Source organism: Bubalus kerabau, chromosome 1 (genome assembly GCF_029407905.1).
Source record: "Bubalus kerabau isolate K-KA32 ecotype Philippines breed swamp buffalo chromosome 1, PCC_UOA_SB_1v2, whole genome shotgun sequence".
Taxonomy (NCBI): Eukaryota; Metazoa; Chordata; class Mammalia; order Artiodactyla; family Bovidae; genus Bubalus; species Bubalus kerabau.
Window position 1 is genome coordinate 265,408,543 of NC_073624.1, and position 22,075 is coordinate 265,430,617.

The window sequence follows — 22,075 nt, forward strand, 5'->3', positions numbered from 1 at the left end:
GAAAGACTCTAGTTCAGTGATTCTCCAAGGGTCAAGGCTGCTTGCATCATAATCACCCGGTACACTTGCAAATAATGAAAATTCTTGAGTCCCACCCTTAACCGACTGAGCCAAAATACTTGAGGGTAGGGAGGGATTTTATATTTGAAAAAGCTGTCCAGCCAGTTTTGTGTTACAGCTACAATAATAGTTGAAAGAAAGAATACAAGTATCTCTCTAATTAAGGTAATTAGAAGTCACTGGGGTCAGAATCATGGCGTCAGAATAGGGAGTAGTAGAAAGCACATTAAATTATATTCTATTACCAAGGACCTGTGTGACCTTAAGCAAGCCACTTCATCTCCCTGGGCCTGAGTGGACTCACCTCTAAGATGAGAGGTTGAGTATGACAGTCTGACCTCCAATCTGCCCAGGATCATATATATTCTCCTTCATTGTAGATCTCGTATCCACACTGGCCATCCCACGTTGATGAATAATTAACTAGCTGAGCGGAAATGGCTGTTTTCTCCATGTGGAAACTAATTCTGGCCTATATAGCATGCTATTGAAATTCTTGCTTCCTTCTAGTCTTTTCAAAGGAGTTTTAGGTCAAAGCCTCTTACCAAAGGTGGTCTTACTGAGGTAGTCTGTGGGCCACATGCCAGTTTAGCCCTTGGACTCTCGTGTGTGTGTGCACGTGTGTGTGTGTGTGTGTGTGCACGTGTGTGTGTTGGGATGAGGATAGGTACCAAGGAGGTAAAAGTCATGGTCTTGATAATCATGCTAGTCAAACACAAAGCAGATTTCTATAGTTAGAGCATTGGTTTTTATTCATTTGCAGGTTTTGTTTTATTTTTGATTATTTTCTTTTACCTATTCTTTGCAAAATATCCAAAGAGGCTTCATTGTCAGGCAGTTAGGAAAATTAAGGCTATTTCTCTAACAGAGTTATTTTTCATTTGAGTGATTGCATTTCATAAAGTGAAAGGGACCCTCTAACAGCAGTGCGTGTCGCTCCTGACAGCCTTCCTCTGTTAATTAGCATCTCGCTCCTCGATGGCATCCACAATAATTACATTTTTTAAAATCTGCATCGGGTTGCTAATCAAGGATATGTTTACAGAAAATAAGGGCTTTGGAATTAAACATTGAAATTAAGCATTGCTTCTAATTAGGAGAATGTAGGTAAAGTATTCTGGAGACAAAATTCTAAAATGAAAAAGTCTTAGAGGCTACCTGGTTTAGCCTCTAATCACAACTAGGAAAGCCTGGACGTTAAAGGCTTTAGTTAAAGATTTCTTGGTTACATTTCCCCACCTCTCGAAGCCTCAGTTTCATCCTTAATAAAATGGAATTAATAATTTATATGTCACAAGGATGTTGTAAGAATTAGAGTTAGCATTGTATATAAAGAGATTAGCACAGGTTATGGCCCATGGTAGTAGCCTGATAAATGCTGAATGCTGTTATTCATGATAAATTTAGCCCAGAGTTGTTCTTCATTCTCCATAGTTGTTACTTAAGGAAGAACACATGGTTAAATGATTCTCCCAATCATGTTTGTCTACGGACTCTTCTAGAAATTCTGGCATTCAGATTTTCTGAAATAATCATCTGGTATAGACAACTGAATAGAGCAAAGAAAACTGTCCATCTGAGAACAGACATCTCAATAATTTGTATGTACTTTGGCAGGAAGTTTATAAATGTTAAGATAGATTATGTCCATCTTACTGATGACTGAGTCAAAATGAAAGGAATTAAATTCTTATTACGTACACTAGGGAGATCATGGACTCTTAATGTCTCTTAAATCATGAGCAGCGTAAGAATCTGATGGAATCGCAAACCATTCTCCCCAAAATGCCAGACACACACTCTTAAACATTTCTGCATCTAGTCGCAAAGAAGTTCTTGGACCCCATATGTTTTGTAACAATCCATGGAGCCCCTGCTTTATAAAGTAATCCATTAGGAATTAGCTGAGATTAATGAGGCTAGATCATCCTTAGATAATTTTCTCTTTATACTGAAAGAGGAGGTTTGAAATTTTAGAAATAAGATATGACAATTTTAAAATTTCAGTTCTTAGTCAAAATAACATTACATCTGTTCAGCTAGATAAATGTTTCTACTATTCTGGTCACTAGACAAGATGGTTAGGTCTGGCTGGTTATATTTGTACGCATCTGATAGGTGTTGGATAGGGAAGACAAGATCTTTAAGGATAGCTTTCTTCTAAAAGCTCCCTGGAGCTAAAACTTATATCCTAAAATCATAAATAACATGATCTTTTTTCCCACCTGTGTAACTACTTGCCTTCATAAGACCTTACTTCTTCCACTCTGGACCTCTTCCCACCAATCTCAGCAATTCATGTTAGATGATCTGTATAAGCTGATACCTTCAATTTCAAATCGGAGGATCCTTTTAAAAGGAAAAGGCTAGAAAAAAAAATGATCTGATCTGACCCCTCTATTTTATAGATGCTAAATTGAGCACTCAATTGGAGATTACTTTGCCTAAGGTCACATAGCTAGTGGTACGCTTGGGACTTGAAGCCTGGTGTCCCCTGCCCTTTTCACTGTTTAGATTATCTTTCCTTAAATTTGGTTTGGGCTGCCGATGCTAGTCTTAGCTCGTACCTGTAGACTTTGCTCTCTGTCCATCCTCTGCCTGTTGAAACTGAGCTCAGATTCTGAGCACAGCTTTTCTGCTGGACCCAAGAGCTTCAGATTTGCTTGTTTCTGATTGAGCATCTGGATTTGCTCTTCCCTAATCAGATATCTTCCCAGCTCCTCCAAGTAGGTAGGCTTTGGTATGAGCCTCACTCAGCCTGTCTTGCTTAGCTGCCGTGGCCATCATAACTGAGATATCAGAGACTAAGCCGCAACTCCACAGGTGGTCCCAGGGCTCCTGGAGTGATGCTGGGCTCTCTAACAACTGCACATCTTTTCCAGCTATGGCCCAGGCCAAGGCGCTCTGTTCTTCTGCTACCGTGAAACTCATCTACTGAACGTGACATGAGGGGACTGCTTTGTCTTCTCTGTAGAGAATATGGATGATATTCTAGGGTAACCTGCTTATTAGGAAGGATAATAGTAATCTGTAAGTTTAAACACTTCCTCTATCACTCAACCATAGCACCTGACTTAACATTTAAAGATTTCTCACCACACATCAGAAAGCAGAAATAAGGATGAATAAAAAGGTGTGGACATACAGTGTGAGACAGACTTTTTTTTTCCTCTGTATTAAGTATTAGACTATTGAATAACTATTTTTAAGGGGAAATGTTGCTGAATCCCTTTTTGGTAGCATACACTAAGATAAATTCCAGGGGGATTTAGAAAATAGATATCTAATAAAAGACACATAAATGTATATTTATATAATTTGGGAGTGCAAGGATTTTCCTGAGCATAAAAAAATGGAAAAAAAAAAGAACTTAGAGACTGATAAAGTTAGCTGTATACATAGTAACTTCATTAAATTAAAAATTACATGTAAATAAAATTAAAAGGTAAATGTCAACTAACCGAGCATTAGTAGCTTTTCTAACTGAGACCATAAAACAAAATCAAGGTCATAAACAGCAATCACAGATGATAAATGGCAAAAGAATATAAAATATTGAGCTTCATTAGTAATGAAATAAAAGCATATAAAGATGAGATGCCATTTTCACCTATCAAAGTAGCAAACATTTTAAAAGATAATAAATACAGGTTTGATAAGGCTTTAGGAAACTGGCACTTTCACACATATATTGCTGATGGGAATATAAAATGGTAGTCTTTCTAGACTAACTTGATAATATGTATCAAGATCATTAAAGCAGGCATTCCCTTTGATGCCAAAATTTCAGTTGTAAGTGTTTATCTTAAGGAAATTATCAGAAACAGTAACTGATATCAATGGACAAGGGTGTTTAAGCACGAATGGCTTTAGTAAGATTTGTATTTATGTAATGGTATACTACAAAAAGACTTCCCCGGTGGCTCAGATGGTAAAGCGTCTGTCTACAATGTGGGAGACCTGGGTTTGATCCCTGGGTTGGGAATTTCCCTGGAGAAGGAAATGGCAACCCACTCCAGTACTCTTGCCTAGAAAATCCCATGGATGGAGGAGCCTGTTGTCCATGGGGTCGCAAAGAGTCGGATACGACTGAGCGACTTCACTGACTCACTCACTCATACTACAAAAAAGATAAAAGTCCTGTTTTTAATTCTTATGTCCCCTGATGTGTTTTGTCTGCTCTATGACTGGGCTAACCCTAACCTAAAAAGAAAAGGGATAGTTTTAAAAACATGTTATTCCTAATACTACCCACAGGAGACTATCTGTGGGTAGTCTCGGTGGGAAGAACCAGAAGTGAGAAGGTCTTAGAACTGAATGGGAGCAGGGCATGTGTTTCTAAAGGTCAGGCAAGATTGATTTGGATGTGAGAAAGTGCTCTTAATATAGATGGACTAAAAAATTTACAGAATAGTGTGTGAATTAAGATCCCAATTTTGTAAGACAAGTGTGTGCATGAAATCTACCTCAAGATGTTAACTCGAAGAGAACTTACTATTTTTGGTAGTTTTCTACTATAACCATATATTCAGAAAAGAATATATGCTATTTAAAAAGAAGGAGAAGCAGCTTCTTACAGGTGATTAGAAGCTTTCTGGGCCTTACTTTGCTTCCAGGGCTAGAGCGAAGATGCCGGCAGCCAGGGGTGCAGAGGCTGAGGTGCCCGTGTGGGTCTCTGTGCAGTCGTTGTGCAGGTCAGCACTCGTCTGGGGGGTATCAGGAGAGAGAAACGTGGGAGAACATGTGAGGCATGTGATCCTGGCCCTGGGGGTTAACCCTACCGAGGGCCGCATCTGCTCTGATCAGGAAGCCCAGCTGATGTGATTCCCTACTTCCTCTTCTGAACCACAGGCGGATGTTTGCCATCTGCTGATATTTTATCTCCCTCTCCTCTATATGCAACTTGTCTATAATTCTGGCATCAGAATGCCTTTTCTGGGGATGAAGTCCTCCCACTGTGAATTTTTTTTTTTTCTCTACTGAGATTCCCAAATGAAACGCTGTCTGTAAAAAAGGGACTGTTTCAGAATCGCTGTGAATCATGCTGGCCCATTAATCATCAGGTCCATTGTGTTTGGCCTGGCATATTTAGAAATTTTGCCTCATGCCCAATTCCCCATTGCCTTCAGATTGACATTTGCCTGCCTCTTCAGCAAAAGGAAGTTGTGCTGATTTTGGCCACTTGAACTACTTGTGCAAAACGTGTTGAGTGTGTTTTGCTTGCACTCACTGTTGATGTCTTCTGATGGCCAGGAGTTAGCATCATATTTTTACTTTCAAAATGGTGAGTTTTTCAAATGGAAGTGTGCTAGACACAGATCTGGGCTCAAATTCTAAACTTGCCACTCAGTAGATGTGTCCCATGGGCAAGTCACTTGGTTGTCCCTGTCTGTCAAGTGAGGTTGACATTTCTTGACTCATATTCTGAAGCTGAAATGAGATCCTGTCTGTGAAAGCAAATTTTCACACAATGGCATTGCACGTAAGGAATTACCCGAGCTAATTTTAGCTTACTGAAGAGGTTGCTGAAACGAAGGGAAGAAACCAAAAAGACTTCCAATTAGTCTTCCTTAAGGACCACAGTATTGTTGGTTGAACCAGAAGTTGGGCCAAAGGATTGCTAGCAAGACACCCACACAGGCTCTTGCACTGTGATTTTTAGCTAGAGATTTCAATGTGTGGGAGGGAAGTGTAAAAAAATAATTTGTTCCATTATCACCTCCTTTGGCTTCCCACTTGGAGTCGCTGAATATCTCAAGCGATAGTGGCTGTGTTCCTCCGAGGGCTGCGGAAGCAAGTTTGCCCTTTTTACCTGTTGACGCAAGTAAGCCCCCAGAGATGACTCTGCTGAGGAAGAGGTTTGCGTAAGACAAAGGCTGTTTTACTGCAACTGTCTCAAATAGACACCACCAGCTGTCTCTTCTATGGCTGGTGTACCTAAAGAGGGATCTTTACAAAGATGCAAATTCTTCCTCCTGCTTCGGAGCAGAGTGGCAGATGAGGGTCTGTCTATGAAATGGTAACTCCATGGTGGACAACAAGCCATTTTTTTGAGAAGCTACTCTGGACACCCCTGGGTAGAATGTCACCGTCTCTTTGAGTAATTGAAAATACCAGAATGAGAGGCAGGCTAGGGCTTCCAAGTTGAGACCCCAGTTTTACTGTCTTAACTAGAGTAGGTTGCAGAGACAGAGTTCTACAAGAGTGATCCCGCGTGAAGATCTTAGTTCTGACAATTGTGTTGAGATGTCATTAATATGAATTTTACACACATTCCAAAGGCTAATTATTAGGGGGTTGACCCACAATCTAATTGGATCTTGACCTATTATTTTATTAAGGTCTACATGCTTTAGCTAGTTGGTTCTTCTCTGTGTCAGGAGTTAAGTTTGAAGCTTTCCATTTTTAAATTAAAAGTGCCTCTCTTTGTTCTCAAAGCCTCCGAATGGCCCTTCATCATCATGCCCTTGAAGGGAAATCCAATAATTGCCCTTGGCAGTCTGACTCATGGAAGAGAAGGCACAGCCAAGCGTGGGCTGGAGATGCTCTCTGAGCATATAACCTTCCTAAGCTGCTTATTCGGATGCTGAGAAGTTCACCTCAGGGGAAACTTAGGCTGTTATTTTCCTGTAGGTCATCCGTTCTTAGGAGACATAGCTGGTGCATGCTCCATACTTTTATCGTCCGCTAAAGGGCAAGTCAGACATTCTCCCTGCTATTAGAGGATCAACAAGCACGAGGGTGATAAGCCCCCACAACCCTAAAATCTCCTTTAAGGCTGTTTTCAGGGAGGCATCACACAAGCTGAAGAGCCATTTAGAGTCTCGGTCGTTGAATGACAAGTTGGTGGCTTCTCAGGGCTGAGTTTAGACATGACCGAGGGGCAACAACATCTTAGCAGATGTATCATTATCCCTGAGAGAGAAGAGTTCCCAATACATACCCACCCTTCAGGTGAGTAACGTGCGAGTCTCCCCAACTGAGACAGGAAGCTTAAGCAAATCCATCTGACCCAAGGATCCTTTGGAAGGCGAACTGTGCTCTCCTACCTAAGCAGAGAGAGGCAGACAAAAGCAGCTTACGATTCGCTGGTCGGTGTAGTCCCCACTGCTGTACGAGGTGGCCAGCGTGGAGGAGCACTTCTCTGCGTACCAGGGGGATAGGCCTTGCTGTGAGGCACTGCTGATGGAGATGGTGTAGATGCTGTCCGTGTACCCGTCGCAGTCACAGTTATCTCCCTGACGCCCCCCATTCCCGGAGGCCCAGACGAAGATAGAGCCCTTTCCTTGTCTGCCCTGAAGGAAAAGCCAAAATTTACCATGTCTGTTATCATCTGCTGAGACTGCTGTCATCTCCCAATAAAATCCCCGAGAAGTATATAAATGCATGCATGAAGTTCTCAAAGACAGAAATTTGTGATCAGTTTCGTCTTCAGGTCCTCCAGCAGGAGGACTCTCCCGAGACTGTATGTTACAAGCCCCTGGTGGGCTCTGGCATGCTGGTCCTCCTCCATCCTCCTCTCTGGGATGGTGTGGAGTGAGGACTTTTCTTTTTTTTTTCTTTATTATGTGGATTCATAATCTGGCCTTTAGCACTCACTCATTATTATTATTATTATTTTGGCTGTTCCCTTGGCTTATGTCACTCCATTTGAGCCTTTGAACTTCCTCTCTTCATTTCTGGTTGAATTTTCTGGCTGACTGATAGCGTGACAAAATCAGGCATTATTCAGATCTGCTTTGCAGCTGTGTTAAAAGGGACTCTTCAATTGAATAGAACTTGTCAAGGCTACTCTTTCTATGGTTTTTCAATTTGTGCTCTCCAAAGTTTCTACTTTTGTTCCATCCTGTGCAGAACTGGGCCTTAGAATCTTGGCAAGGATGCCCTCAACCCCAGTTTTAGAGCAACACAACCAAGGCACAAGCGTCCACCAGGCACGTGTAGAGAGGGAGGCGGCACATTCCTGAATTGAAGGGTGCCTTTTCAGAGTATCTGAAAGTCCGGGGAGTAGTTTACCTAGTGTAGACATTCAGAAGCAGCAGGAAAATGAGAAAGGACCTATCCAGAGTACTTTTTTTTTTAAGTAAATATTCTAAGAGGAATGAATATCTATTGAATGTCAGGCCCAAATGGGGAAAACATTAACTTCCATCTCTCTGAAGAATGATTTGGGTCTCTAAATGCAGTTCAAATCATTAACAGCAGCAAGAAATTCACAACCATTTCTTTGCACGTAAGCTAAGTGTTCTTCCCTTCTCTTCCTTTTCCAGTGGTCAGCTTTCATTTCAACTGGGTCTGTGTTAAGCATCTCACCTGTTTGACACCGTATTCAAAAGCCTTCTGGGCCAGTCGGCCAGGCCCCTCCACAGTTTTCCCATCATCGTTAGGGCCCCAGCTTGCACTGTAAATATCCACATGTCCAGGATTAAATCCAATTGAGCTGGCTTCAATAGCATCGGTCACAATGCCATCTAACATTCTTATGCCTGAACAGCAAAACAGACAAATACAAAATATGTTGATGTCAGTGTGTGCATGCAGGATGGCACGAGGCTCTTAATATTTTATTCTTCAAAGGACTCTCCATAGAGTCAAAAACAGGGTAACCATTGTATGTCCCCAATGCCTGTGACCCAGCTGCTAACAGCACCATGGGGAGATACAAGCCACTGCCTCCAGAAGCTTTCTTTATCTGCCCTTTAGAGGTAACTATTTGTGCTATGCAGTGGGCATGGTTGTTGTCGATTATAAAATGTCATGGGCATGTAGAAACTGCTGTACTTAAAATGGGTAACCGACAAGGACCTACTGTGTAGCACAGGGAACTCTGCTCAATGTTATGTGGCAGTCTGGGTGGGAGGGGAGTTTGGGGGAGAGTGGATACATGTATATGTATGGCTGAGTCCCTATGCTGTTTATCTGAAATGATCACAACATTGTTTGTGAATTGGCTCTACCCCAATACAAAATGAAATGTTTTTTAAAAAGCTAAAGTATAATCAGTAAGAATAAAGGCTTATTTTTCCACTGGAAAAAAAAATGTCTCCCCTCCCCCTGCTGACCTAATAAGCTGAAAATGATGGGGTAGTTTTCAGAAAGAGGCATCAAACAACCCTCTGTCAACATGCCTGCTCATGACTATCCCATGAACGGCTGTGGCCTGGCCAGCGCTTTACAAAGGGCTCTGTACGGGAACCTGTGCAGCTTGAGAAGACCTACCTACAAAAGGAGACTAACAAGTAGGGAAAGAACTCCTGTTTCTAAGCACTGATTGAAAATAACCCAGAGGCCATTCTTTTATGTGTTTGCTAAGAAACATTTGCAAAGGAACATGCTTCCTTTTCTCCTAAATAATTTCAAGGATGAAATCATTGCCATGGATTTCACTCCTGAGGGGGAATCGTTTTTCATCCGGAGAAGGCAGATGCAGTGGCCCATTGTGCTTTCCAACAGGCTGTCGCCCATCATCAGACTCATGGACGCAAGAGCCAGGAAGGCAAAAGCAGTTTAGACAGATATCGGCAGCTACCTGGTTAGTGCTGGCTTCAGGCTAATGATGCGATGGAGTGCACGGCCTCAGGTTTTCACACGACTGTTTATGATGGAGCATGGGTAAAGAAACGTGGAGCTGACATGACTAGTAGAAGTCACATTTATTTTTTTAAGAAAATTGTTTAAAATGCATTTGGGGAAAAAAAAAATTCCCAGCTTTACTATTTGCTAGCTCTATGATCTTGGGCAAGCTACTTCTTTGTGCCTCAGTTTCTTCAACTGTAAAATGGGTTTGATCACAGCTCATGTGCATTGAGGATATATTGTATGCAGTTACCATTACACAGGCCTAAAATGTGTGAAGTTATCTATCCATATGAGAACCATTTGAGGTGGATGCTGTAATTTTTCCCAGGGAGAGAGACTGAGGTCAGAGAGGGACGGGGACTTGCCCAAGGCCACACGGCTTGCAACTGGGACTTGAAGCCCAGAAATCTGGCGCTCAGACCCATCCTGTTAACTTCCAGGATGTGGATCCTGTCTTGGGAGTTAAATGATGGACACACAGTAGGTGTGTTTTAGTTTCCTTGAGGATCTTGCTTCTGATTCCTCCTCTGTAAAATGAAAGGGTGAGATGATTCTCTCACAGACTATAGCTACTTTGTTCATCACTCCTTAGAAAGCGCTTTCTTTTTCTAGGTGATATGTAATTTGTGCTCCTGCCTTCATTTTCTGTAGATTAACATGTCACTTTGACAACGTTGGCATCAAAGGAATCAGGAATGACCCCTAAAACCTAGGATTATGTGCTGTGTTAGTGAGAGATGCATTCTGTAAGCTAGGATGTATATTTATTTGATTTCTGAAAAGGATTACAAAACCACATTCAAGGTATGCTCATGTAGAGCTTGAAAGAGTCTCACCGTCATGGCCATGTTCTACAATGAATCTTTTTTGTTGTGATTTTAGAAAGCAAATTAAGTGCAAAACCAATAGTGTCTCCATAAGCTCCAGAGGAAGGGCTAGTGTGAAGAGGAGAGGCAAGTGCTTTATTCTCTCTGATCCCCTGCAGATCCAGAGGAACCTGGATGGCAGCAGTGGGCTCTCTTGTCTTCACGTCGGTGTCAGCCGACTGACATGCCGGCAGGAGGTTGGGGGGTGAGGGGAGAATGAAGCGTTCCTTTCAGGATCCTCCCTGCCTCGAAGCAGCTCTGCTGTTGTACTCCGGGCCCCAGCTCTTGTCCTGCGGCTGTCTCATGTGGCCACAGCTTTCTCTTCCCAGGTTCCATGATTACTTCCTCCCCCGGCTCCACTAGGTCTGAAGGTGGTAACATCTGCCTGCAACAGCCACTTGTTCCCTTGGACTCTTGTAAATAGTTCCTTTATCAAATTGTGCTGATGGAACTTACCATATGCTTACCCATAAAGACATTGAAACAACCAGAGATTCTAAATTCTTGCTACTACAGATAACCTTTGTCTTCTTTCTGTAATACATATGCATTCATTTTATTTAATTTTTGACTGTTCATTGTGAACTGAAGGACCACAGAACTGAGAGGCAGGGAAAGTCTTTGCCTAAATTTACCTTTTCCTTCTGTTCTCTTAGCCAGAACTCAATAACAAGCCCTTCTAAATCAGAACACAGAGAAAATCAGATTTGCTTCAAAAGCTATTCAACATTTCCATCCCGCCCTCTCCTCCCCCAAAAGAGATGTATGGGCTTTGTTCAGGTATCATTTTCTGAGAACCCAGATCCACTGATTTGCACATTTCAAATCACACTCAAGCTCTGTAGTACATTTTGCATGGGGTTCACTTTTCCTTCTGGTTGTTGAAAAGTCCCCTCTGCCCACCCCATTTACACCAGTTAACACAAGACTCAAAGCACGAATCTATGGGAACGACCCTCTACTTTACCTCCAACTTTGGAATTGTATGCAACTCCGACCCCACACTTGTGATTATTTGCTTGCATCGCAATTTCTCCTGCACATCTGGTTCCGTGTCTGAGGATGAGAAAATAGAATTTATAAAATGTAAATGAGGGCAAACATTGGTTTTGCATACAAATTGATGGTCCATGGATATACTAACTTTTTGTCAGCCTGTTCCTGGTTTTTATCCCATCAGTGTTAGATGACGTGTAGATAGGTGAAGGGAACAAGTACCGGAGCCCAAGTATATGAGTTTAAATTCTGGCTTCTGCTAGGGATATGACCTTGGGAAAGTGACTGGTCCTCCAAAAGATGTGGCATCCCATGAAACACTAAGTATTCAGAACACTTAGAACAGTGGCTGGTATACAGAAAGAACCAGGAAGTATTAGCTATTAATACTTACTATGAGCAGCTCGGACACTTTGAGAAGCCACGTGAAAGAAATGGTTTCAGTCCCATGCTTTTTGGTGTTGAAGTGACCCCTTCCCTCCCCCACCACTAGTGACTTTCTTGGATTAGGTTAATCTGGACCAGTCTTAAGGGGATATGTAGAACAGAGCCCCCTTTCAAGCCCTTCTCTCCTCTCGTAACCATACACCAGACTAAAACATCTGAAGGTTTCCTGGTCCCAAGGGGATTTCGAAATTTTTAACAAGGCACTCCAGGCTATTTGGGATGCCAGGGTGCTCCTGCAACTCTAATTGGGACCAGAAGCCTGAAAAAGACTAGTTTTGCAACCAGATGATGAAGGTAATTTACGATTTCAGAACATTTGGGGGAAAAGAAAATCCATCTTAAACAGACCAAAGTATAAAAGTATCATTTCTGAAATTCTAGAGATAGTGATTATCTTTTCCTGTCGCCTTCCTGACTTGAGGAAGGTAAATAAGTTGAGGGAACTTTAATGTGAACTTGGTTGCTTCATGACTTTATTCCATTGTGAAAGCTCCCAGGAGCAACACGAAGGCTGTGGACGCCTTTGGAGGAGCCGCTGACCACATATGCTGACACAGAGGGAAAAAGAGCAAGGGTTAGGTCTGAGCAAATGTCAGCCAGCTCCTTCTGATTACTACTCTACTGGACATCTATTTAGGCCAGAATGAAATAGAAAAATTCTTAATTGACTGGTCTTTTAAAATAAACCGGTTTCACTTTTCTTTTTTTACCTAAAATACCAAAGATGATTTCCTGGTCTCCTTCCACTGAATGATGGCCTCCTTTATGTTAATACTGGATAGGAGTCCTAAGTCAGAACAATGCAATTCACAGTCTTCCCTGATGTAACAGGAACCAACTTGTTTTTGGTCTTCCAGCATTTTCCCACCTGGGGAAGTAACCCTCAGCCATTCCTTGTGAGTCTCTATCATGAGACTTGTCCTCCCAGGCAGCTTTCAAGAACTGATGCTTTAAGTGCCATGTGAGCCTTGTGGATCTTGCTATGAGGCATTCTCTGTTGAAAATGAAGCTAAGTGGAGGTGAGCAGTGCTAGGAGATGGAGATAGAGTAATTGGTGTCCTCAAAGCATATTATTTGAGTTTCTGGATCTTGCCATGCCTACAGCTGATCATCTCTTGGGTAAAAAATATTTTTAAATCTCCATGTTCCTTAATTTTCAAGTTAGAATTCTCTCACTTGCAACTGAAGCTGTCCTGACCAATATACATCCATTCTCTGCAAAATGCGTGCATATTGAAAATGAAGGAGGCATCTTATGCTTCTTTGGGGGCTTAGCCCTCTCTACCTTTGTAGAAGGGAAAATTCAGTTGCCATCCTCTGAGAAATATGCTACCAGAAGTCACCGTCACCTGAATTTCTGTTCATACAAAATGGAAGACAGGACCCAAGATAGCAAAGTCTCCAGGTGGATAGATAGAACTTACAGAAGCAGCCTGTGAGCAAACATCTGCAGCACTATACCTCTGTCCTAAAAATGATGCAGCATGACACTACCTATTATCTCTCTTTACATACTAAGGACTATTTTCTTTAAAAAATGTAGGATCATGTACAAATAGGGATTGATATCTTTTCCTCCTCTTATCCTCACTTCTCACCTCTGTTCCTTGAGAAAAAGAAGACTTTATCAAAGTGCTTCCATGTCATTCTTTTTAGACCTATGGCTTTCTTCCCTTAAATCAGCCTCTGGGGTAAAAACAACCTCTATTATCTTAGAACAATGGTTGTAACTGGCATTTAAACAAATTTATGTTTAAAAAATTATTTCAGAAGGTGATTTAAAGACTACCACGGCACTTGTTAAAATATCCTTGCTATATATGTTATATAGCTAGAAAAATAATCTGAAATTTTTGTTGAAATATTGATTACAAATTCATGCTAGATTACTAGTAAGAGTTACCTGTACTTTTAAGATTTTGTTATTCAGTGATGCCTGTCTTGATTTCCAGAGGAGAATTCAAACGCAGCTTTTATTAACTTCATTTACATGGTAATAAAGAACAGCAGCAACACAGATCGTTTGGAGAGATAAAGCCCTTGGAACTGGGAGATAATAGGTCTCTAACTGCTGTGAAGGCCAAAACAAAATGGGGCAATTCATTTTCTAAACCTAAGGGATTTATTTCTGACACTACGCTGGAGGGGTAACTAACTCTATTTTTTTATTGTGCCTTTTGATAAATGATGGAGATGTTAGCTTTTTGGTTGATAATTAAGAGGACCCTGAGAGATAGTTGCTTTTTGTGTAATTTTCAAATAGCAGATTCCGAATTGGCTCAGAAAATTGACTTGTCTCTGCTTCTACTCTTATCAGATGATATTATTCTTGTCATGCTTTTTTCCTCACTGAAAGGAGTTCTACCTTAGTTGCTAAATGAGAAGCCTTAATCATCATTATCATAGTACATGTTTAACTTGTTCTATGTACCAGACACTATCCAAGTCAATTATATATATAAACCTATTTAATCCCCACAAATCCCCAATGAAACAGGTGCCATCATTATCTCTTTGGTTGTTGTTCAGTCGCTCAGTGGTGTCTGACTCTTTGCGACCCTATGGACTGCAGCACACCAGGCTCCCCTGTCCTTTACCATCTGTAGGAGTTTGCTCAAACTCAAGTCCATTGAGTCGGTGATGCCATCCAACCATCTCATCCTGTGTCATCCCCTTCTCCTCCTGCCTTCAGTCTTTCCCAGCACCAGGTCTTTTCTAATGTGTCAGCTCTTTGCATCAGGTGCCCAAAAGTATTGGAGCTTCAGTATCAGTCCTTCTAGTGAATATTAAGGATTGATTTCCTTTAGGATTGAGTGGTTTGATCTCCTTGCAGTCCAAGGGACTCTCAAGAGTCTTCTCCAACATCACAGTTCAAAAGCATCAATTCTTTGGTGCTCAGCTTTCTTTATGATCCAACTCTCACATCCATACAGGATTACTGGAAAAACCATAGCTTTGACTATACAGACCTTTGTCAGCAAAGTAGTCTCCCTGCCTTTTAATATGCTGTGTAGGTTGGTCATAACTTTTCTTCCAAGGAGCAAGTGTCTTTTAATATCATGGCTGAAGTCACCATCTGCAGTGATTTTGGAGCCCAAGAAAATAAAAGTCTGTCACAGTAGATAATAAAACTGGTCACAAAGAAGTTAAGTAATTTGCTCATGGTCACTTAGCTATTAAGTGAAAGATCTAAGATTTGATCTAAATCTAACTGCAAAGTCTGTGCTTTTAAGTGTTTGGCTCTGCTACCCTAACCCTATGCTATGTGCATGGTCCACAGTCTGCTGTGCTCTAGAAGCTCACAGTTTTCAGGCATAAATTAAATAAAATTGTATAGGCTGCTACCTTGGGGCCTTTGAAACTCTGTGAATTGGCTATCATCAGTACCATGAGTTGCAAGTCCTTTTTGTTTGGCAGTGGGAAAGAAGGACACCTGAGTTCCCCTTTTCACAAGTACAAAACTCCAAGAATATCATTTCACCAGGTATTCACCTATCATGCGTCTGCCACACAAATCATCACCCATATTGGATCCCGGACCAGACCCAAGGCACACTGCCTAAGAAAGAGGCTGGGCTGACATCTCCAGCTAACAGTGTCCTCAGCTGAACCCATGTGGGTGGGAGCGGATTTCCCTCTTAGTCTTGACCAAGGGAAAGGAATGAGAGTTGTCACTTCTAGTTCATTCTAGGAAGAGTGCCCTTTTCTTCTCAGCACTTATTGCCCATTTCCTTAGGTAGTTTCTTTTAGAAGAGTAGGTAAACAGGGACCTTGTCACCTTGTTTTGAGACAAAATTAAAAAAAAAAAAAAATAGAGGCAGAGTGAGGTGAGTGACTTCCTCAAAGCCATCCTCCTTTCTGGTGACTGGCAAAGTTCTCACTACCAGCCAGGCTAACATTGCAAGGTCCTGCTGTAAAAGGAGAGAAGTTCCTCCTGCTCCCACACTGCTCTCACTCAGAAATATGGCTGAACATTTGTCTGGGGGAGTCCTACTCTAAGCTTCTGAGACATCCCACTTTCCTCCAAGGGGGCCCACCTCATGGTTCCTATTGTGTTGTTACTGGAATATTCTAACTTCTAGGGCTGCTTGTGGTTGACCCCTTTAAAAGATAAATGCTAGAAGAAATAAGTGGTACCAAAGGAAAGTAAATGGTGCCTCCCCAAGCCTCCCCTTCCCCCTGAGGGAAGAAATAGCCACCCAGAAGTTGAAGCCAAGTCCTTGAGCTCCAGACTCCCTTCCTGGGGTTTGTGAGCCTTCTGGAGGAGGACAATCCAATGTAACAGCTTTCGGTCAACAATACCACACCAGCCACGTGGGAATTCTGAGACAATCAGGGAGAAACTGAGAGGGAAAGCGAAAGCGAGAGAGAGAGAGAGAGAGAAAGAAAACTGATTGACCCAAGTTGGATACTAATCCAAGAGGGAGGAAGAAAGGAAAGGGAAGTACATTACGTGACAGACACAAAGAGCTTTTCCCTGCTTGCTCTTTCCACCCCACCTACCCGCCCCCCCTCCCCCCCACCTTGTAGCAGTGCTCATTTTGCCTTGACTTTCTTCTCTTTTGGTATGAGTTTCTTTTGGGTGAAGCAAATGAAAGAGTGAAATGTCTCCTTCAAGTCTGTGAGAGATGTCTTTATGCACAAAGATGAGTTTTCCCATGGGCATGGACATGGGGCTGTGTACCTAGAGGGTGAAGTTTCTTTGGAGCTAAGACAAAAGGCTAAAATGTCTCCTGCCTTTGGGTCTTCATTTGCCTCGTTGCTTTGCCAAGTCTGGCTCTTAGCCTCACTCATTACCTGGTGGATACTCTGGAGAGTTAGTTTAAGGGTCAGAAGATGTCCTTTGCCTCTTCCTTTTAGCTTTAAAATACCCAGAAGAAACTCTGGGACAGACTAATTAGCCCAATGCCCTGGAGACTGTGTTGGATTTGAGGGCCAAGCCTTATGGTATATTTCTCTTGTCTGGTGTCTTCCATGCTCTTCTGAGGGGACTATTGAGCATGGTTGTGGCTACCATAGGAAGTCATAGGGATTTGTTATTTTGGCCATCTGTATTTCTCTTCATGGCTAGCAACAAGCATGTTGCTAATAGTGAAAGATCCATAGAGGAACTAGGTGCAATGGTAATGGAGTGAAGATTTTTATTCTTTAATGCTTTGGACTGCAAGCAAATCAAACCAATGAATCTTAAAGGAAATCTGCCCTGAGTATTCATTGAAAGAACTGTTGCTGAAGCTGAGGCTCTAATAAATACTTTGCTACCTGTTGGACGGCTGACTCATTGGAAAAAACCCTGATGCTGATAAAGACTGAAGGCAAAAGGAGAAAGGTGCAGAAGAGCATGAGATGGTTAGATAGCAACATCAACTCAATGGATGTGAGTCTGAGCAGACTCTGGGAGATAGTGAAAGACAGGGGAGCCTGGTGTGCTGCAGTCCGGGATCTCAAAGAGTCAAACACGATTTAGTGACTGAACAACAACAATAAATGTCCCAAATATTTCTTCTAAAGCCATAGATATTCAGTAACATTTTGAGGGGAACATTTCACAGTATAAGAAGAAAGTTTAATTGAAATATAGTCCTATAAGCCAAAAGGAATATAAAAATAGAAGCTTCTGTTTCCTGTTTTAAAAGCAACAAAATGTTGTAGTATGGATGGTGTACATGACCATTTTCTCAGAGCAAAAATATGGATCATATTTATAGTGTAATTTTCTCAGATAAAATAAAAGCATTTTAAAGCACTTACCCCACCCCCAAATCCGCATTTACTTACTTGTTCTCATTTGTGGGATCATATCGGGGAAATGGATCATGGTCATTATCGTTAAAATCATAGCTGGCCTCCGGATCCTAAAGAGAAAGCAAAAATAATACTGTAGCAAAAAAAAAAAAAGAAAAAAAAAGCAGTGCTTTCCAAGTCTTCTTCAGTTCAGTTCAGCTCAGTCGCTCAGTCATCTCTGACTCTTTGCGGCCCCATGAACCACAGCACGCCAGGCCTCCTTGTCCATCACCAACTCCCGGAGTCCACCCAAACTCATGTCTATTGAGTAGGTGATGCCATCTAACCACCTCATCCTCTGTCATCACCTTCTCCTCCTGCCCTCAATTCCTCCCAGTATCAGGGTCTTTTCAAATGAGTCAGCTCTTCGCATGAGGTGGCCAAAGTACTGGAGTTTCAGCTTCAACATCAGTCCTTTCAATCTACCCCTGTCCTATTCCCATCCTGGCTGATGGCTTGAGAGTCTGCAGTTTAGAGTTTCTGGCCCCGTTTTTGATCATTCATCATAGCCAGAAACCAGGCAGAGATGACGTGCACAGAGAAGTGAGCCAACAATTCTCAGTGAATGTTTCCAAACCTATAGACTCTCATAGGCTATTAGAACAGGAGGAGTCAGAGTTTACTTAGTTCAATCATGTCATTTTCCAAATGAGAAAATTGAAGTCCAGAGAAGTGGAATGGTTCAACTGGCTCCCGAATTAGTAACACTTTGACACTCATCTTTCCTAAGGATACAGGTGTAAAGAGCTGGCTGTGGGGTGGGGCTCAGGTCTACAGTGAGCTCCTTCAGCCACCCCAGTTACACTAAATAGACTTAAAACAGACTGCTATTCTCTGTATTTCTCTACTGCTTCTGCTTAGTCACTCAGTCGTGTCCAACTCTTTGTGACCTCATGGACTGTAGCCTGCCAGGCTCCTCTGTCCATGGGATTCTCCAGGCAAGAATACTGGAGTGGGTTGCCATGCCCTCCTCCAATAAAGAAGGCTGAGTACCAAAGAACTGAAGCTCTTGAATTGTGGTGCTGAGAAGACTCTTAAGAGTCCCTAGGACTGCAGGGAGATCCAATCACCTTCTAATAATTGTGTCACCACTAGGGCTGTTTTTATGTTTCTCTGTCTTAATAATTGCTTATCTTTTTTGTCTCTTCTTTTCCACCCCATTTCCTTTGCTCTTTAGCTTTGGACCATTGGTTGAGCAGAAAGGCTGGGATAAAGACAGAGGGTAGTATTCAAGATAAAACACAAATCTTTAAATTAAGACCAGAAATATTTTTAATTCATTAGTTTGCATGTGCTGGGTCTCAGGTGTGGCTCATTGGGTCTTCGATCTCTGTTGCGGCAGGTAAGATCTTTTAACTGTGGCCTGTGGAATATTCAGTTGCAGGGTGCAAGCTCTTAGTTGTGGCATGTGGGATCTATTAATAGTTCCTTGACCAGGGATCGAATCCAGGACCCCTGCTTTGGGCGCATGGAGTTTTATCCACTGGACCATAAGGGAAGTCCCCTAAAGACCTAAAATATTATGGAGAACTTCATAAACAAGTAAATAATTTACTTCCCATTTTTGGTAAACTTTTCTCAGCTTGTCATTTTTGCACTATGAAGTACATGCTTTGATTTGCATGGATGGAGTCACGTTCATATAACTTCACAATGTGAGAGCTATTGACCCACAGGGAATGTGAGGAATGACTGTGAAAACAATCTCAGACGTGAGGCTTGATCTGATTGCTTTCATGTTCCCCAGTACTGAGTGGCATAGAATTTGAATGGCTTTTTAATAATCTAGCTGGTGTAAGTGCCTCCTCCAACCCCAACACACATAACTTTTGTACAGTCCTTGGCTTCAGTGAATTCTTTCAAAGTCTAGTGATACAAAAAAGAAAGAAAGAAAGAAAGAAATTTATGTGCACTGGCAGAGGGGTGAGGGAAGTAGCCAAAGCTTGGCTCATCAACCCCAGGGCTCACTCAGAGCACCTCCAGCTTGAGGGAAGTGAAGCCCTAACTGTATGTCTGTGTAGACAGCTCCCTAAGCTGCAGCAATAGGAAGGCTGAGACTCACATAGTTGGCATAGATGTCTGTGTGATTCCACTCCAAGCCATCATCCAATACAGTGATAACAACACCTTTGCCTGTGATGCCTTTTTGCCAAACAGGTATCACATGGAGATCCAGCTTGGGCAGGGTTGCAGTCATCCTTGTATCTTGCTGGTGAAAAAGAACAAAGAAGCGTTGGTAAAATCATTTATTTGCAGCACAATGAGAACTGAAGTTCCAGTCTTGAGACCCATCTTTCTTTTTCTGGGGGTCATTCTATTCTTTAGAAGCAGGCAATTAGGTGAAATAAAAGACAAAGTTGAGGGGAGGACCAAGTGAATCATCATAGTTCTGCTCTTTTTCCAGTTGTTCCAATGGAAAATCACTCAAAAAGATGAATCACCCTGTGCCCCTTGTCTTTGAGCTGTGTGGCTTTGAAGAAGTTTATCCCTAAGTTGCTTTCATTTATAATTACATGCTCAAGCTTTTCATCTACTGAAGCTGTATTTGCTGCCCCAAGTTTCCATCTCCCCCAAATCCTAAACCTCTACTGCCACACTGAACGTACTTTGTTTTGTCTGGTTCACAGTTACTCATGGATTTTTTTTTAATATATATATATATATATAACTTTTCTAAAAGAAAAAGCAGAACCTGGAATGCCCACGAAGCTGTGGTCTTACCAGGACTTGGAATTGAACTGCCTGTTTCCAAGTATAATTATTTAGGGAGTCAGTATCTGTGAGAGGTGATTTAGGATTTTTTTTTCAGGTAACTTTTCTAAGAGTTACAGTATGTGGGGCTGTAGGGAAGAGAGATTGGACAGCAAAGGAATACAGATATGAGCACATCTCCAAGCATTCAAGAGAGATGCATTAGAAGAAAGCCAGGTTTTTAGTGAAGGGATCAACAGGAAACTTACAAATGACAGCAATCAAAAGTATCAATGAATGCATTGCCCCCTGGCTGATGCCCATCAGAAAGAGGAAGAGCAAAACCAGAATTTTCTAGGCCAACATGAAGCTGAATCCCAGGAGGCTGGAACTGCACACAGATTGTTGGCCAAAGCCAGAGAAGGACTCTCTGTCAGTGGGAGGAACAATCGGAGACTGTAGCTGTTAAGAGTATGGCCTCTGGAGCTATGAACTATGGTCCCACCACAAGAATCATGTGATTTTTGGCAAGTTATTCAACTTGCCAATGTCTGTTTCTTCATCTGTTAAAAGGGAATACTTATTATATGAACAACAAAATGTTGCGTGAGAACTAAATGAGTTAATTCATGTCAAACAGGATAGTATTAATATTTGGCACATGGTAGATGCACGGGTGTTAATGAGTGTCTTCTGCAGCGAGCAAGTATCTCTTAGGTTAGGAGAGTTTCAAGAGGAATTGATTTCCTTTCCCATCCTTTCTGCAACAAGGATGTCTAGACCTCAGCTTATGGTTCTCATGAAATTTTATCTTTTACAGTATTCTCAACAATAAGCACGTCTATTCCCACATGTTACTACAGTAGAGGCTTAATGTGAAAACAGAAGGGAGAGCACTCTGCAGGCAGGCAGGCAGGAGCATGTACAGTTTCTCCACTCACTGCCCACATTCCTGTAAGGATTTAGTAACTGTCTTAAAGGTGGACTAAGTGTGTGTTAGTTGCTCAGTCGTGTTTGACTCTCTGCGACCCCATGGACTGTAGCTTGTGAGGCTTGTCTGTCCATGAAATTCTCCGGGCAAGAATACTGGAGTGGGATGCCATTTCCTTTTCCAGAGGATCTTCCCGACCCAGGGATCAAACACATCTGCATTGCAGGCAGATTCTTTACCGTCTGAGCCACCAGGGAAGCCCTTTAAAGGTAGAACTGGTTTGCAAGTCTAGACATTCACAGATAGATGCCTTTTGTCTTTCCTCATGTTCCTTCCTTTAGCCTAGTTCAGAGATTCTCACCTGGGAGCATGTAAGAATTGTCATTCAGGGCTATATATACTGAATCACGTTCACTGTCCTCTTTGGATAATTTAAAGGGTTCTCAGGAGTAACCTTGAGCAGGTCTGATTTTTGCCATGAATACTGTTTTGCAACCCTACCTTGCAAGACCCGATTCTTCTGTACTTATTCCAGATAAATGTAAGGAGACTTCCTCTTGTAGAAGCTAAAGATCTGTCTTCAGATGTTCTCACACAGCCAAACAGAAGATCCAGATCATGGAAGGTCCCATTCACCCTGATCTCTGGGTAACACAGCCCTGTACTGAATTATCTGTTACTTAAAAATATCTATTGTTAAGAGATAACAAGTAACCCAGGG

At 42.0% G+C, this 22,075-nt stretch overlaps 1 protein-coding gene across 1 annotated transcript in view; it reads right to left on the bottom strand.

The window, feature by feature from the left end:
- Positions 1–22,075, bottom strand: part of PCSK1 (proprotein convertase subtilisin/kexin type 1) — a 45,302-nt gene that overhangs the window by 16,200 nt on the left and 7,027 nt on the right. The window contains exons 4-9 of the mRNA XM_055565217.1: positions 19,795–19,941; positions 17,727–17,803; positions 11,473–11,561; positions 8,374–8,546; positions 7,143–7,355; positions 4,666–4,766 (exon numbers count right to left, since the gene is read on the bottom strand). Coding sequence (XP_055421192.1) covers positions 4,666–4,766; positions 7,143–7,355; positions 8,374–8,546; positions 11,473–11,561; positions 17,727–17,803; positions 19,795–19,941 — 800 coding nt within the window. The remainder of the gene's footprint in view (positions 1–4,665; positions 4,767–7,142; positions 7,356–8,373; positions 8,547–11,472; positions 11,562–17,726; positions 17,804–19,794; positions 19,942–22,075) is intronic.